Genomic DNA, 19,049 nt, shown 5'->3' on the forward strand with positions numbered 1-19,049 from the left:
CTGGTCTGATCACACATTGACTTCACCTGCTCCTGATTCTTCCCACTCTGTATAAATACCCCATAGTTTTCAGTTGTGGTTGTCAGATCTTTTTGGTTAACTCCCTGTCATGTGTGGTTCCCTGTCCTGCATTTTGAAAATCAACCCTTTTACCTGCACCGAAACAGCACCAAGCAAAGCTTGCCCTGGTAGTTGTAATCTAAGCTCATCTAATGCAGCAGGAAAAAACAACATTCATTTAGAGTGTATGTATAATAACTGTTTACATTGTGAATAAGTGAAGCCCCAGAAACACAATGGTATTCAGATGTTGCAAATATGAACTGAAAAGGAGTCGCTAACATTAACGTTAAGTCACAGTGTTACTTACTTTTATTTGTGTAATTTTTTTATGCCTTCCGAATGGGGACCTTTCTACTCTCAGAACTTTGAGAGGTGATGGTCAGGCTGTGGTAAATACCTTTCGATAGATAATGATGGATTTCTTTGTAGAAGTCATCCATGTTTCCTACATAGAACAAGTACAAAACCCCCAAAAACTACTTCTGCATTTTGACCAAACACAATCTTCTATGTAATCCTGCCAGCATTCAGTGTGATGTCATCAGCAGGCGCAGGGCCCCTAGCAGATCTGACTACCCGAGCACATTTTCCCTGGATTCCTGAGCCTGCCTGACCATGCCTTGTGAGTAAAGGCAGATTTATACTCGTGCAGTGTCTGCCTCTGCGTCACCGCCGTAGGTCCACAGAGGCTCGATGTGCACCTCTTCCAGACCTGACATGTACCCCTGCTACGCAAGGGTACTCCCTTGTGATTGGTTAGTTTGGGATCACGTGTTGCTGGCTGATACCACCCCTGCTGCCACCTTCAGATTAGGAGGAAAAACTGCAACACCACACCAAAATGATGCACACCCCCTACGCTTGAGTGCGAGAGCAAACCCACCAGCGTCAGCTACGCCGTAACCGACTGCCCACAGATGCCGCGCGAGCATAAATCCACCTTAAGCCTTTTCTAATTCTGAACTTTTTGGATTAAGGACTGGTTTTTGTATTGGAGTTTAATTCTAGATAAACTAGTTTGGATATATCCCTTTAATTTGGATGGAATGAATCTAGGACATTAAAGTTAATTTTCCTCTCCACAAAAGTGCTTATACATTCACAGATACTAAGTTATCTGAACACAATTAGACAAACTTGCCAACGCATTTTCATTGTGATGCACCTGTGTTGCACAGTGGTGAGCACAGGTGGCAAAAGTCAAACACAATTAAAACACAGGTGTCACAGGTTAAACACAACAACTCAGATTGATCATAATGGTGGCTAATGATGTGAGGGAACATGTATAAGCCAGTTCAAAGAGCACTGGTTTGTGAGGCACTGCAATGGGTAAACATCTGAGAGGAGGAGGAGCTTGTGTGAGAGGTGGTTGAGTAGGTCAGCAAAGACAAAGAACAGTAATATCTAATGAAATCCGAGCTACTGTAATTGACCATGTTTTTGTCCATGGTATGAGCATGAGGGAGGTCACACAAAGAGTACAACCAAACATCAATAGGTTCACTGTGTCCACCATAATCCCAAAATTTAGAGAACAGGTACATTTAGAGAACAGGTAAATGCTATTTACATACTGTAATGTCAGAACATTACAGTATGTAAATGTTGACAGCAATTACTGTATGACTTATACTATATACTGTACTAAAGTATACTGTAAGTAAATATATGTTTCAGCACATCACTGTGCCAATGTACTGTAGTATTGTAATGGAGGGTTAGTCTAATTGTTTGTAGGCCTAGTACTATTTCATGTATATTTCTGTAACTGCATATTCGCTTTTTGTAGAACTGAAAGACTGCTACATTGGGTTGCGAGGAAAGCTATGTTCTCCCCATACCAAGAGACCCTAATTATTGATGTGGTCTGTGAGAACACCACCATTAACCTGTGAAATTCAGCAGAAGATCATTGTGGACCATGTAAATTTTTAGGGTATCAATAATGTCAGCCACTATACTGTTTGTGTCCTCAAGCGCAACAGACTGCGCATTAAACAGCTGTACAGAGTGCCCTTTGATCGCAAATCAGACAGAGTCAAAGAGCAAAATTCCAGTATGTACAGGTTGGTATATATCCAGACACATTCAATGTTGATTAATGTAAGTAGTGATTTACTGTAGTGGCCTAAATCACTTTTCTGTATTCCTTACAAGACTATATTTCTATAGAGTTTTTCAACTGGATGCAATACTGTAATCTTACCAAAAGGAGAAGGAGAGGCTGTAGTGTGACTAGCCAACGGGATATTGTTGGTATCCATGGGCAGCGTGGTGGCAATGTCACATTGTGCGCTGCCATCAGCAATCATGGGGGTGTCCACAGTTCTGCCAACCTAGGGTCCTACAACACTCACCTTCTCCTCATTTTCTTCAATAACAGGCAAGATGCTCTGTTAGGGCAGTAGGATGAGCCTCCCATCTATGCTGTTGTTTGGGACAATGAGTTTTCACAGAGCACGCCAGGTTGAACCAAGGTTTTATCAATCTTTGCTCAGTCATGTTTTTAATTTTGATTGACTCAGGGCATGATTTGACAACATAGTTCAATTTTGGGCACAGATTAAACTGATTTGAGGTGAGAGTTTGGATTTGCAAGAAGAGTCTAAGGTTTCATAAATTTTGGTTAAAAATTGGATTTTGGGTTCAGATTGAAGAGAAGCTTTTGAGCAATTTGTCTTAGCAATCGAGGAAAAACTGTTATAGAACTGATTGTGTCTCTTTGCACTTGCAGCACTTGCAGGACTGCGGTGCTGTGGAGTCTCTGGCCGCTGACCCAGCTGGAACACCCAGGAACTATAAAGAAATATTTAACACTAAATGGGTACTAATCTCAGTTTATTAAATTAAACCAATTTTATTAAATTAAAACAAAGAAATAAATGACCTGTATGGTCCAGTGCCTGTGCCGTGTCTTGCCCTCTGACACAGCATTAACAGCATCTGCCACTTGCTGCCACTCCTCTGCCTTTCTAACACTGGCGATGACTCCACTAAATAAAACCTTTTTACATTTTGCAATGTGGTCCATGTAAATGATATCTATGAATATTTATCATGGGCGTTCACCTGACCTTTCATAGCCTTCATAAGGGCAAGGTCTCATGTGCACCAACTTTAGAGTTGATTTTGATTTATAAACAGAAACAGTTGTGGGATGTGCGTGCACACCCTTTTATAAATCTGGAAGTTTTTGTGCACCGCATTTCCGTTTTTTCCCACTTGTAATCATCTTTGCTATGCACAGTTTTATAAATGAGGCCTGTGAGGACTGGTGTTATATGATCCATTTTGAACAAGCACTGATTTCAATCAAGGTTGGTACAGTCAGTTCGGTGAGTTTACTGCTTGAGTTTCTGTCTTGGTTTCGGGTTATTGTTTACATTGCTGGTGTGTGGCACTGTCGTTAGCACCTTCTCTCTACAACCAGTTAAGGCCGTGACGCGGGTCACACCCACAGTGTACTGTTCACGGCAAAGCAGATAGAGGCGGGTTCAGCTGGTTGCAATCAAGCAAAGTGAGCTCAGCTGTGTCAGCTCCTGGTACTTTACCACACATGTTTTGCTGAAGCGTTAGCGAGGCATCGGCCATTATGCCAGCCCACGTCGGGGTAAGACCACATAGGGTAAAGACCTGTGAGTCCACCGAGCAAGGGCACGAGCTTAAACCTCCTCACTACTAAATCAACGCACAATGTGCTTCACACCCATCCCTGTCAGATATGGGAACAGACCAAGGCGTGTCACCCATAGACACCGCAATCTGCAAAACCTGTCCTTTCTAATGGCATGCATGTCTGCTACCCTCTGTTACCTTTGGTCTCTGGAACTGTCAGCCTGCAATGAACAAAACAGAATTTATCAGTTCATTTCATAATTTACTTTTGGGCTTTGCACCAATAAAATTCTTGGGACAGTAACAGTAACCGTTTCTTTCCAGCCATGTTTGTTCTAATTAGCTGCATGTTAGCGAGATCTTGTCCGCTGTCTTTTATTACTGACAAAGTTGTATCATTTCCACACAGTCCATTCAATTCCACATTCACCTCTAGCTATTGAATCTTTGTTTTCAGCATGGTGATCTTCTGTAAAAGTTTGTAAGAGTCATCTGTAGAAAGGGGAGGCATTTTGGGACTAGTTAGTTTTAGCTCCTGAGTGCTGCTTCTACTTTGTGAAGGCCACACTGAGGTGACACTGACAAGATTGTAAAAGTCTTGAAATATAGTAGTATCCAACCAAATTTACCTCAAAATACAGTGCAAGTGTTTCTTGAGCATTCAGGAACCGCTGCCCAAAAATTCTTTATGTGCCAAGAAGCACTGTTATAACGAAGGAATAATCCATCAAACACCAATTTCCTTACTTTTTGTGCTAAGTTTCATCCTCCCTTCATGAATTTATATCCATATTTATTTTTTTGGCCAAATCAATTTCATCCCATTGGTTTTTGCTTATTTTTCTGTATTTAACTCCTAATTACACAAAAGGACACTTCTGTATTTTTGTATTTTAATTTCTAGCCTATTTAATATCTTCCCCCCACCCATTTTAAAGATAAGAAATGCAAAAGAATGAATTTTTTATGTTTTTAATTTTTTTGTCATTTTATTTTTAGGCTATTGTTAACAATATAGCCTAAATTACTCCCCATTTGCACCCCTAAGCACAAAATGTGCACATTCTGAACATTCAGAACACTACCACTTTTTTTTATAATAAAATACATAAAACACACATCTACTCGCGGCCACCTGCACTGTTTTGAAATAAATAAAACACAAGACCTTTTCTAGCACATGAAAGTTACAGTCGACATGAAAACTAAAACCACCCTTCCATGCAGACATGCAGCTGTGTCTGCAGCACAGAGTATAAAAGTATAGTATGTTGGAAAAAAGCTTCTAATGTCCTGACTGACACTGTGCACAAACATAGTACACTGTAGCAGAGGTCCTAGAAAACGTCATGGACTCCAATCCAGAACACGCCAAGCATGGCACTGACACCTCAGATACAACCTTAGAGAGGGATACTGACTCCAGCGATGCTTAATAGGAGTATCTCCCAGGGGCTGGTGTCCACCAACAAGTTCGGAGGTTACCGCCACAACAGGCACCAATGACCTTGCGGCCACCGCAGCTGCTGGCCGCCTCGACAATAGAGGCATGGAACACAGCCCACTTGGACTCAATGTCCCCTGCCTCACCCGGGACATGGTTGAAGCTCTACCAGAGATGGGAGTTGAAACTTTTTCTGACAGGAGACTCTGCCTGACCGGCATCCTCCCCCACCATCTGAGCCAACTCACCACCAGGTGGTGATCAGTTGACAGCTCCACCCCTCTCGTCACCCGAGTGTCCAAGACATACATCGCAAGTCCGATGATACAACTACAAAGTCGATCATCGAACTGCGGCCTAGAGTGTCCTGGTGCCAAGTGCACATGTGGGCACTCTTATGCCTGAACAAGGTGTTCGTTATGGACAGTCCATGATGAGCACAGAAGTCCAACAACAAAACACCACTTGGATTCAGATCAGGGGGGCCATTCCTCCCAATCACGCCCCTTTAGGTGTTGCTGTCATTGCCCACGTGGGCATTAAAGTCCCCCAGCAGAACGAGGGAGTCCCCGGAAGGAGTGCTCTCCAACACCCCCTCCGAGGACTCCAAAAAGGGTGGGTACTCTGAACTCTGCTGTTTGGTGCATAAGCACAAACAACAGTCAGGGCCCGTCTCCCCACCTTAAGGCAGAGGGAGGCTACCCTTTCATCCACCAGGGTAAACCCCAACGCACAGGTGCCAAGTCGGGGGGCAATGAGCATGCCCACAGCTGCTCGGCGCCTCTCACCGGGAGCAACTCCAGAATGGAAGAGGGTTCTGCCCCTCTCAAGGACAGTGGTTCAGAACCCAAGCTTTGTGTCGAGGTGAGTCCAACTGTATCTGGCCGGAACCGCTCAACCTTGCGCACCAGCTCAGGCTCCTTCCTTCTCCGGCTCTCGACGAAGGCAGACGCTTTTTTCTTCTCTCTCCCTCCTCCCCACTCTGACCTGCTACTTGTCCTGTCATCTCTGAGTCTGTCTCTGCATTTCTTCTGAAACCAAAATCTATAACAATGGATTTGATCAGCTGGTCCCTGAATGAAATCGACCAAATTTATTCGAACCGGAAAACAGGCGTAGGGGAGCCTGCTTGTCCTGGCGGAACGTTTTCAGCTGGATATGTGATGGATTCCTGGGGAGCGTGGAAAGTCATGTGTCTGTCGATCTTGTCTGTCGAGGACGCTGAAGATATCTATACATTCGGATTCATGATAACTGGGTTTCTGCTGTTTGGAGTGGGCGGTTTCCTGGCATATTGCAAAATTCGGACACTGTCGGCGGTCACTGGCAAGCTGCCAGATTTCTGTGCAGGTGTGTGTCGAGCTATGAACAATCAGACTTTGACATTGCAGGAGCTAAATCGTAAACTGGAGGCCCAGGATGGCAAGCTGGTTGCGATTTCGGAGCTTGTACGTAAGGGGGACACCAACTTGGAGAAGTTGTCGGCTCGGCTGGATGGAAATGGAAATTGACCCAAAATTCGGATGATTGGAGTCGCCAGTGGGACCACTGAGAGACTCAAGGCAGATGAAACAGCTCTGGCCTGAAACTAAAACAAATGCTGTTATCAAATTCAGCTCCCTGTACTGGCCTTGGATGGCTGGTTATAAAGTTCTCCTGGAATGTCTTGTTGACGGATGCTCAGTCCCCCACCCTCCCCCCACCCTCCTCACGGGCGATGGACTTTTTCCTGGATCAGCTCCCAAGGACGCCCCACTATCATCAGGTGGCAGAGACTGGAGATGGAGGACTGGGAGAAAGTTCAAATGCCCACTTACTTACTTACTGCGCACACACAAGCACCACACTCACATACACCACTACAGATACACCTCCCCCAATAATTCACTGCCTTGGTCGTCTCCTCCCCCCCCCTCCCTCCACTCCCGGGCGGCGGGTCGACTGGATTGCGCTCATGTCAGCTGCGTCCGCACTTGCTGTGATGGGAGACCCCTTTCCCACCCTGCCACATGTTTCTGATGTTGTGAATGTCTGAGTTATGTGCTTTTATGTACCGAGGAGGTTTTTTTTGTATCTCAACACTGGGCCCTTAGGCCCAGTGTGGTGATGCCTTTTTTTTCTCCCCAGCCACATCTTATTCCCCCAATGTTATCTTTTCCTTCTATATCTACTCTAATACATAGGCGCGCTGCCTCAGCGGCTGCTGCCTCAGTATGCCTGTTCCTGTTGTGTCTACATGTTGTTGCTGTCTAGTCTCGGACGGTTGTACTGGAAACAATTTCGTTGTACCTGTGTTCTGCACTGTGTATAATGACAAATAAAAATCTTCTTCTTCAGAAAGGTGACATTCCACGTCCCAGGCCGCCAGGGTCCCCACCTCTGGCAGCCGCCCAGCTCACACTGCACCCAACCACTATGGCCCCTCCTGCAGGTGGTGAGCCCTCAGGAGAGGGAGCCCATGTCACCCTTTTGGGCTGAGCCCGACCGAGCCCATGGGCAAAGGCCTGGCCACCATGCGCTCGCCTCCGTGCCCCACCTCCAGGCCTGGCTCCAGAGGGGGGCCCCGGTGACCCACATCAGAGCAAGGGAAACCTGGGTCCATGATTTGTCATCATCATAGGGGTGTTTTGAGCCGCACTTTGTCGGGTCCCTCCAGGTCAACACCTGTTTGCCCTGCGTGACCCTACCAGGGGCATAAAGCCCCCAACAACATAGTCACTAGGATAATCAGGACACGCAAACTCCTTCACCACGGTAAGGCGGCGGCTCAGGGAGGAGAACTGTGAACTTAGTTAAAAAAATTTGGATTATGAACTATGAACTGAACTAGTTCATTTTAAAATGTGTGAACTGAACTTTGAACTAGTTCATGTAGAAAATGAGCTTTCCCAACACTGGTTGGGGATGATGCTAGTTTAAAGAATGTAAATAAACAAAATAAAAAATCATAGCTTTTTTGATTACTTGATTTTTTTATAAACATTTTTGTGCTTATGGTACAAATGGTTAGTATTTGACACAGCAAAATATAATATGAAAATAACTTAATGTTGTGCTAACTTTTAACAAGCATCATGATCCAGTTTGCACAATGAAAATTAATTCTTTTTTTTTTGTTTTTAGGACAATACTGTAAAATGGAGTTGCAACATGACAAAAACTTGGCAATTAAAGGGTTAAAAATCATTAGTTTTTTTCCACTTATATGGTTAGGACTGATGCTGGTTTAAAGGATAAAAAAAGAAGAATCATAATTTTCTTGTTACTTTATTTTATGAACACATTTTTGAGCTTGGGATACAAAAGGGGATTTTTTAAAGGGGTGTTTAAGGGTTCAGTTCTGCTCAGCAGTACTTATGATTTTATCTCTATGTATCATTGAGTTATTGAATCTTGTTTTCTTTCCGCATCTGCACTTGTGTTTTATCATCCTGCTTTTGTGGACTCCACCTTTAACTCTCATTTAAGATCTATCTTGTGCATTTACAAGGAAAACAACAATCCTTTATGGAAAATGGTTGAGATGTACAGTTATAGACCAAGAATTATTTGGAAATAAAAAAAAACAGTTAGTTTTTTACCTACAACTTTTTAAGGACTTTTATGATAAATATGGGCTTAAAGTTAACTCAACATTGTGTCCCGGACAGGTAGGACTTTATTTTCGCTATTTCCTTCTCAGTAAAGCAGCTGTAATATCTGAGTTATTCCGAATAAGAGCAGAAATAAAAAGCTGTACATGAAACAGAAAGTGAAAAACCCACTCATAATTATGCATAGCATTTCCCTCGCTGAAGACACAACTGAAGGCAGAGAAACCACATTAAGCGACAGCTGAAGATGGCTGCAGGAAAGACCTAACAGAGCTTCACAAAGGAGGAAAGCCACTCTTTGATGTCCATGGCTTCCATTCAGTCACTCCTCATGATAAACTATTCAAAGTGAACATTTTTCACAATAAACTATTTTTCCAGATACATTTGAGTATCTTAAAAGACCTGATGTAATATAAGGTTGTATTTTCAAAACTCATCGTCCAGTTTGGGTGTCAGTGTCCAAACACTTCCAGACTTAACTGTATTTTAATCTGGGCCGGGATCTAAGTGGTAACTAAAGACATGGAGACGGACATTTCCATCCTTTCAGACAGTAAAGAGACATGAGGCAATGTTTTGTTTTTGACACATTTAATGACCTATGAATGTTATGCTTCAGGAATGTGGAAGAGTAACTAAACTTTAATTTTTATTGAAAAAAAATGTCTGAATGAATGCCTGATCAAATAACTGTTAACCTGTCAATGTAAAAAATAACATAGCAAGCTTTAAACAACACTTATTACTTATTCCCTCTATTCTTTACAGATCAGTGAAGGTAATTTCCAGAGTTCTTGGTTCTGTACCTTTGCAGTCACAGTTTGAACCTGCAGTAATGAAGCATATAAAGTGAATCTCATGATGACAAATCATCTCCTCGAACCCTGACAGCAGGGGTGAGAATGGGAGCCGTGGTGTCCTCTCTCTCTGAAAGAAAACTGACACTATTCATCGCTGTGAGTTGAGATACAGAGCGCAGAACCAATCTGCTAATGTAGCTCAGCGGAATAATTTCAGTGAGTCACAAAGGCGGGGGGCAAAGACTTATCAGTATGAGACAAATGCATCTGAACGCCAGTCTGATTCATCCCTTCACCTTGAGAATGTTTTCATCTTCATGGATTCATGCTGAATAGCACAGACTGTGAATTTTCCAATATACAATGCAGTGAGCTGTAAAGTGTTTATTACTGCAGATTTTTTTATTTTTACCCATGCTGCCCTTGTTAGTGTCCCCCTCCTTGGCAGATAGATTGGCAGGTTGCAGGCATAATGTTAGTTTTATGTGGAGTACAAATGAAAACTTATTAATTAGCACAACCAGAACTTTAGTTGAAACAAATTGTGTTGAGTTCCAGCACTGCTTGAAGAAGGTCTAAATCTACACTGCTCAAAACAAAATAAAGGGAACAAATAATCATTACCATGTAACTCAAAGTTAGTCACACTTTAGTGATATCAGTCTGTCCAGCTAGGAAGTAACACTGATTGTGAATCAATTTCACCTGCTGTTGTACAAACAGAACAGACAACAGGTGTAAATGAGAGGCAATCAACCCCTATAAAGGAATGATCCTGAAGGTGGTGGCCAAGGATTTTTCTCTGTCTTTTTCCCATTCTGGCAGAGTTTTGGTCACATTTGCGTTTTGTTACCACTAGAGGTAACATGAAGCAGTGTGTGTAACCCATAGAAGTGGCTCAGTAGTCCAGCTCATCCAGGGTGGCACATCAATGTGAGGTGTGGCAAGAAGATTTGCTGGGTCTCTCAGCACACTGTCTGTCCCATCTCAGCTTGTGTGGTTTGTTGCTTTTGTTTAAATAACTTTTTTTTTTCCATAGCCCAGAGTTAGATAATTGATTTGTCAATTTATAAGTTTTAAATTAACTGCAAGATTTCCAACTTCAGACTGGTATCATCTAAATGTTTGCTCTGCCACCAAAAATATATTCAGTTCATTTACATTCACCGGAGACTTAATCAGGTCCACTTGTTCAGGCAACAGTAAAGTCAACCACTGATTACAACCAATGAATGCAGAACAGCATCTCTGAACACACAACATGTCCAACCATGAAGCAGATGGTTTACAGCAGCAGAAGACACACTGGGTGCCTCCTGTCAGCTAAGAACAGGAAACTGAGGCTACAATTCACACACACTCACCAACACTGGACAATAGAATTTAAAAGACTCATCTGGTCTGATGAATTACTGTTTCAGCTGCTACAATCAGATGGTAGCTATAAAAGCATGGATCCATCCTGCCTTGTATCAAAGGTTCAGGCTTCTGGTACACACTTTGGGCCCCTTAGTACCAACGTGGCCTGGTTTAACCAGCACAGCCTACCTGAGTATTGTTGCTGACCATGTCCATCCCTTTATGACCACAGTGGAGCATCTTCTGATTCTACTTCCAGCAGGATAATGCTCCATGTCACAAAGCTCAGATCATCTCCACCTGCTTTCTAGAACATGACGATGAGTTCACTGGACTCCAACGGCCTCCACAGCCACCAGATCTCAGTCCAGTAGAGCAGCTTTGGGATGTGGTGGAACGGGAGATTCTCATCATGGATGCAGCCGACAAACCTGCAGCAACTGTGTGATGCTGTCATGTTGATATGGAGCTAAATGTTTCCAACACATGTTGAAATCTATGACTCCAAGAATTAAGACAGCTCTTAAGGTAAAAGGTGTTCCAACCCAGTAACTAGCGAGGTTGATAACAATAAGAAATGTATTATTGAGGTTGGAATAAGCTAATTCAAGCATATAACAGCATGTAGCAACGTGGCATCATTTTTGCAAAGGGCCTCTTCTGATTTTTAAACTTCTGCAGAATGGTGGTTGTTGTTCGCTTTGCTCAGTGGAATCAACCAACCAGAGATGACACCTCAGCTTGCCAAGAAAATATCTCCCCCACTTTTACAGCTTATGTTTTCATAAGAAATGCTTAAATATGTAAAAGCAAATAGCACCCTGTTTGCATTTCAGAGAAACTTTAAAAGTTCATGAGTTGCAGTAAATGAAGGCCTGTTAGAGAAGAATAAACCTGTAATAAACAGCTTCGCATTGCTGTGAGCAGTCACTGGAAACCACCTCACCTTGCAAAGTCTATCTGTAGTATCAGAAAAGCACTCCCTCCTGGGATAAAAAGAGGAAGAAAAAATCCAGATGAATGGCCTCATTAATTCTAAGTTAGGCTTGGGATAACTAGGCTATTCCCAAAGCAAACTTAAATAAAACATCCCTTTCTTTTTATTTTTTTACTACCGCTTTGCATGTGTGACAGGAACTAAAAGAAAACGTTAACATTTCCAACAAATTTGTTCTAAAATCCATTACTTCCTTGTCACTGAATTCTGTTCATATCTTGACTTCTGACTTCTATCCATTCCTTACCCCTGACCTCAATTTATTCTTACCATTGACCTCCATTATTCTTAACCATTGACTGCCATCCATTCCTATCCACCATCCTGACCCAGCTGTGGAATTCATCCCATTATTAAGCTCCAACATTCACAAGTCATCGACCTCCATTTATATCTACCCTCTGCATTCATTTATTTCCAGCCATTGACCTCCATTCATTCCTGGTCACTATTCACTGCTAGCGATTGAATTCATCCACTCTGCTGACCTCCTTTCTTTACTAATAGTTGACTTCCATCTACACCGAGCCGCTGATCTCCATTCATTTCTGTTCATTGTCCACTCTTAACCATTTACCCTCCATCCATTCATTCTTAGCATTCATTACAGAGCCTTATTGACTCCATGCCACTGTTGTATGACAACCATTCAATCCCTGTAACTTGTTTTTACCAGTTCCATGTCTGTGATCTTTATCTACCTGAAGACGCTTACATGTGTCTATTTTCAATGACTGATGTCTCACCTAAATAATTTAATATTCTTGATCTCCTGTCATCCATTTGTCCATTTCTAGACACTGACTTCCATCCATCCTTGAACACTAGGAGCCACTCTCCATCTCTTCAACCACACAACTTCAGTCTGTTTTTGCTGCTGACTTCTTACCATTACGCTCCTCTGTAACTGCCATCATACATTCAACCACCACTGAGCTCTAACAGTTTTTCATCACTCAAATTCACTGACAGGAAGCCAGCTCTAAACATCTCATCCTATCTCCTGGCAGGAGAGATCTCCCCACCAGAACAAATAACACTGAACTCCAGCTTTATCACAGCAAAGTGTCTCACTGACTGGTTGAACAGAGACGTTGCTTTGTTACATTAACCCATCTCACTTATTATATATTTGTTTTATTTTTAAACTTTTCTTAGGTTGAAAACATGCAATCTTTTGCAATTTAATCTACAAATTGCTCCAAAGGCAATATATTTTTAAATGTAGAATGCATTAGTCATCTTTCTTTGACTTTCCTCCAGTTTCCCTGCAGGAAAAAAATGGTTTCATTTCTTTATGGCAATGAGATGAGAACGATGGGCACTCTGTCCGTGCATCTTCTTAAGAGGGCAGTTTGCCAAAGATTGCTTCATATTCTCAGACCCCTTTTTGTTGGGGACAATCGAGAACACGGTGTCCTGGCAGTTGGCCAGCATACTGACAGATGCAGACTCACTTCGTCTGACCCTCCAATAGGACATGATGTGGCTACATTACAGGGAGATGTTGAGTTTCAGGAAAGGGATGTCTAACGTTCATGCCTGTAAATCACACAGAAGGCTTGATAGGTCATGCACAGCTGACTTTGCTTTGTATGCAGCAGACCTGATTCTGTATTCATGGGACATGGTTTTCAGCTTAATACTTGACATAGTTCAAAGATCCTAATGCCCAATCCTCTGTGCAAGTATCCTTGAGAAGGTCATTTTTACCCACCAAGAGGATTGGTTAAGGTAATCAAAATCTATTAAGAGATTTGCATATTACATAATATCACCTATTGGGAACTGTATCAGGCCAATCTCTATCTATTTTTTACTGGTTAGTTCAGTTTATTGCACATTTACTGAAAACTAGAAAGAATATTGACACAAGCAAAAGGTTAACAAAGCATGTATGTATTATGCATTTATTTATAAAGATTTAATATTACATGTTTTCCTTTAATAAGGCAGATTATATGAACTCCATAAAGATGATGTCACTGCAAAACATTCCAGTTCGCATAATGCCATACATTTACAAGGAATTCATATAATAAATGTTTTTATTAGGCCCACTATGATATGACATGAACGATCAAAAAAGACTGGCTTTAATTGAAAGCCTCTGTTGGAAGAATTCTCAGTTTATTACATATCAGAGAATACATTATAAATACTTAAAAATTAAAATACTGTCTAAGCGCACAAACTTGAACTATCTGACACTTTTAAGGAAAAAAGTTTGTACTAGAGCAAACTACAGCAAAAGGTCTTGCATCCTGTCAAGCTATCTAAAGCTACCTACAGATGTCTAACAGACATTGGAGGACGGTATTTTATGTAAATATGCTAAGTCACTTAATTGAAGAAAAAAGTACTACGCAAACAAATAAGCTGTTTCTATAGCATATATGCAGCTTTGCACTGCCTAACAGCACCACAACATCCATTATAGTCTAACTACATACTGGTAGTGTGTCAGAGGACATGCCAAGGAAGTTCAGCGAGCCATTAAGATCTGAGTTGTATCACCAGCTCTTAATAATTTAACACAACCATGTGTCACATCCCAAGGAGGAGTTAAACTTTAAACATCATTGAGTTTTAAATAAGGCAGGGGAAGAGGAAAAGGTCCAAAAGTCAAAGCAGGCAAATACTTTACAGTCCCATAAGGATACTGGTTGGCTAAATAGGAAGGTGTGTGGCTGCACAGCTAACCTGTGTGTCACTATAAAAGGGTTTCTACTAGTGTTACCTCTAAGCCTACTATTCTGCTCATTCTGCATTTTTCCTATTTAGGTCATCTACAAGCAGCGGAGATGGGTGTTGGTGTTTTTTGTGCCTTATTGCTTTTCCTGTTTATTCCACAGTCTCATTCCCTGAAGTTGCGCTAAGTTAACAGTCTACAGGAACCGTCTCGTGCGGCGCCTGTTTGTCCTCCGCCTCCACGTCTCCGCTCTCCGTGTCCTGGCACGATAGCTTCTCCTCACGTCTCACCGGCCGGACGATGACGCACGGCCTCGCGGGCTCCCCGCTCGCCCCGGCGCGTGCGGGGCTGCGACTGTCGCGCTCGTATTCTTCCTGTGCGCGCTGGATCTTCCTTTTCCGAAGCTTCCTCTTGTGGAAGTGGAACGTTGCCAGGGAGACGAGGATGATCCCCACGAGCACAGCCACCAGCACGAGGAGCGCGAGGGTGGAGGAGAACGGCGGAAAGAAGCTGAGCTGCTCCGTGCAGGTGCCGTTACTGGCTGGGAAGCCTCCGTGACAGCGGTGCAGCGGCACCGACAGCCCCGAGGCCTCAGCGGTTCTGGCGGTCATCCGGTCCACCTTTTCCCCCGACCACGCTTGTCTCTTTCTGACCCTGTACCCTTCGTGCTCTCCGGGCTCAGCGCGGTGACACCGACCCGCGCATGTGGTTACCTGCACCGAAAAGAAGAAATATGAGACCCGCTCAGTTCAGGTCCAGCGGAGACATAAGAAACCAGCCCACTAAAAAACAACCTCATATGCTGGTCCGAGCGACATTAATTAAGACCAGTGCCAGTCAATTAATGTGGGAAGTGCTCACTATTTGACTCTAAATCACAATGTTCAACAGAATGAAGGAAGAAAAATCTAATTCCCAGTTTAACAGAATGCTACAGGGTAGATGCCGGAACAATATACACTATCTATTCTAATGAGCGGGCCTTCGAGAAAAAGCCTGAACACTAACCATCTTTCTCTGCAAGCAGCAGCATCTCAACACTAGAAAGTCATCTTTACGCAGAGGATTTTTTTCACTAGTTCCACCCCAACAGAGTAGGTTTTTTTATTTTTATTTAAAAAGGAGAAACAACACTGGATTCTTACCTGATGAAACAGTCAGCAGTGAAAACAGTCCGTGAATGGATAGCTGATATGTGTAAACTGGATCGCGGTGACGCATTTCAAACAATGAGATGCTGGCGCTGAGCTCCGGTCATTTAGGATGCTTTGATTGCCGCAATCCGCTCAGTCTGCGTCCAGGACAGTTCCCCACCTAAATATTACAGGTAGCGGAGAAAATTCTTCGGTATGCATCAAAGTAGGGTTTGAGGGAGGAAAAAGAAGAAGAGGGGAAAATGCTTTTAAAGTGAGGCTGTGACTGGTTTTCCGTGAAAAGCGTCTCTCCTCCGGTCATCCGCTGCTCCACTCAGCATCTGAATGAAGAGCTGCAGCTGCATTAAAGGTCCCGTATAGCCCACCAGTCAGCTGCTAAGGGTGTTATCCCCCCGTGAGACGTAGTCTTTGTGAAACACTGAAGAGCTTGCTTTTCGACTAAACGTTATGCATTATGGATAATAACTAAATCAAACAGCGATTACAGAGGTTTTAGACCCTGATCTGTAGCCACTGAAATTCATGAGGGTGTGGTCAGTAAAATGCTGCAAACCTCCATGGTTTGAGGATTTAAGCCTCATTGTGATGGATTATAACAATACAGATATGGGCGTTATAAGCATTCATAATAGAAAGTTAATACACAGATCTGCATATGTGCTACAAAAACACAACTTTGTGTTTATCATACATCTACAGCTGAAACATGTTTAAACATGTTATTATATTAACCCAACACAACTGTCTCTCTTCACTAAACACATTTACAGTCAGTAGCTGTCTTCCTTGGATCCCAATGCCATTTACAAAGCAGCCACACAATATCCTCCCAAAGTTCAATTTTTTAACATGTTTACTTTCTGGCAGAACTGACTAATAAACCCAGATCTGCACTGGCAGTTACACCTTTGTTACTCTAATAGCTAAAAGATATGTTCCAGGACAAGTTTAAGAACCTTTATAAGCACTTATTTCTACAATCAGACAGCTCATACTCCATATTTGTTGCAACTACCATAATTTTAACCATAATTTTTGCTATTTTCCTTTGGGTAAATAAAGTGTTTTTCATTTTTATATAATTTAATTTTAACTAGGGGTGGGTCTTTCATACGTTGATTACGATTAATTAATTACAAAAAATGACTGCATTCCATTTCAAACAGTGCGGAACGTTTGTCAGTGCATGGTTTCTGGTACACGATTAAATCTTTGGACACAGAAGACACAGAGTTCGGCTAAAGCTGCGTCCCAGTTCAGGGTCTGCACACTTCGAAGTGCGGATTCGTGGCTACATGTGTGATAGTGGTGCTCCAAGCATTGTCCCAATTCAAAGGAGCCTCTGAATCCACCCTAGAAACCTGCATTTCGTTTGACCTCAAACTGCTGCTAATGCACACAAGATGGTGGGAAATGAGCAACTAAGCTCAGAGGAGTAGTTTGTTTTCTTATTTTGTTTTTTGTTGTTGTTTTTAACCATGCTTTAGTAGAAATGTGACAAAACCAAGTACATTAAAAACAAGTCTGTTAAATGCTGGCATTAAAATTCTGTAATATTTGTGGATTTTTAAGGCGTTAATGAAGTGTCTCCTGGCTGGATGACAACAGAGCCTCAGACAGTTTTTTTGTTTCTTGACTTTTTTTTATTTTAACTTACATTATCACTCGGTTGGTGTTAATGTTCAATAAAGTGTCCTCTGATATGCAAACAGTAATTTCAGCTGTTTAAATGATTGAACGTCCTATATTGTTGCGATGGGAAATTCTCGTTGGCCATGTAGGCCGTCCCGTTTCATGGACATTAAGCGGACTTCAAAGTGTGTAGACTATAGGACACTCTGTAGGCTACGTAGGACGCTCTGTAGACTACGTAGGACACTCTGTAGCCTACGTAGTCTGCACACTTCGAAGGGTGCAGGCCCTGAATTGGGACACAGCTTAAATCAGTGTTGCTAATTTAACTACTTTGGTGGCATATTTAGCAAGTTTTCAGACCCATCTATTTTCCAACAAGCGACTAGTGACAAATCTGGTGACGTTTTCTGGTGTTATTGGAGACTTTTGGAAACTGTCTTGAAACGTTTCTCTTCTCATATCTTAACGTAACTCTTTTCAATGAGTAGTGCTGCCGCCCCTCCCCCATCCAGAAGCCCTCCCAGCTACAGAGACGTTCACCATGACCAGACAGGAAATGAAAAGCTGACACTGGCTGATCCTGCTTTGGCTTACCAGATATTAATACCTATTAAAAGTGTGGACGAAAACATTTAAAAAGTTAAAAGTACAGTAACATGTTGTACACAATCAGAGAACAACCAGAGCTGTTAGTTAAAGCACTTAAAATGAAACTAACTCTAACTGTTCAGTTATGGCCAGGAAATTTTCTATTTCTGAATTGAAATGTAATTAAATGTATTTTCCAGACATCACTAGAGCTTGCATTTACAATATTAGTGTCTGTGTCTATTATTTGATTCAGTTGCCACTGAAATCCATTTAAATTTAAAAAAATTAGCTTTTTGGTGCTAATATTGTTATGCAATTAAAATGCGATTATTCTAGATTAATTAAATAGAAAGCCTCTAATTAATTAGATTAATTCTTTTAATCAAGACTCACCGCTTATATTAACACAAAAAGCGAAAGATAAACTGTATAAAACTTATTTGAAATGACTTTCAGATGGTGCAGTTATGCAAGGGAAATAAGTTTTTTCGCCCATTCATTCAAAATACTTATTACAAGATGCCCCAGTTCCCAAACAATTGGCATGCTGTGTAAAGTTTAAATAAAAACAATGCAATGATTTACAATTCTCATAAATATTTTATTCCCAATTGAACACAAACAACAAATGAAGACATTTTATCATTTGATGAAAAAATTAAATTTGATGTTAGCAACAAATCTAAGTTGAGAACAGGGTCAACAAAAGGCTGGACAAGTAAATGAGAAAATAACTGATATTTGACCACTAATTTGGTTGATTGGTAACAGGTCAGTAACATGACTGGGTATAAAAAGAGCATCTCAGAGAGGCAGAGGTAGAGCTGGACATCTGAGACAAACTATTTATATGTAGTGAAATAATTTCAGAAAAATGTTCCTTGTTGTAAAATTGTGAAGACTTTGAAGATCTCATCATCTACACTGTACAATATCATTAAACGATTTAGAGATCAAGACTGTTGAGCAGCTAGAATCCTGCATCAGACCAGAATGGGACAACATTTCTTTCTCTCATCACTTCCCAACAGAGCCCCCTGGTAACATAAAAAAAAGAAAAGGAAATGGACATGCACATATGTGGCAATTATTATTTAATT

At 41.9% G+C, this 19,049-nt stretch overlaps 1 protein-coding gene across 2 annotated transcripts; it reads right to left on the reverse strand.

Annotated features, from left to right (window-relative positions):
• Positions 1–358: 358 nt before the first annotated feature.
• Positions 359–16,239, reverse strand: LOC121653875 (uncharacterized protein C11orf87 homolog). 2 transcript variants are annotated; one of them, XR_006012877.1, is made up of 3 exons: positions 15,715–16,239; positions 14,609–15,282; positions 359–369 (listed from the first exon to the last, which is right to left on the reverse strand). XR_006012877.1 is itself a non-coding variant. In XM_042007613.1 (2 exons), the coding sequence occupies exon 2, from the start codon at positions 15,178–15,180 to the stop codon at positions 14,758–14,760; it is 423 nt and encodes a 140-aa protein (XP_041863547.1). In that variant the 5' UTR covers positions 15,181–15,282; positions 15,715–16,239; the 3' UTR covers positions 13,774–14,757. The 2 variants fall into 2 exon arrangements, 1 of the variants encoding a protein (XP_041863547.1); XM_042007613.1 differs by lacking the exon at positions 359–369 and having other exon boundaries at positions 13,774–15,282.
• Positions 16,240–19,049: the final 2,810 nt, after the last annotated feature.

This window comes from Melanotaenia boesemani, chromosome 15, assembly GCF_017639745.1.
Source record: "Melanotaenia boesemani isolate fMelBoe1 chromosome 15, fMelBoe1.pri, whole genome shotgun sequence".
Lineage (NCBI taxonomy): Eukaryota > Metazoa > Chordata > Actinopteri > Atheriniformes > Melanotaeniidae > Melanotaenia > Melanotaenia boesemani.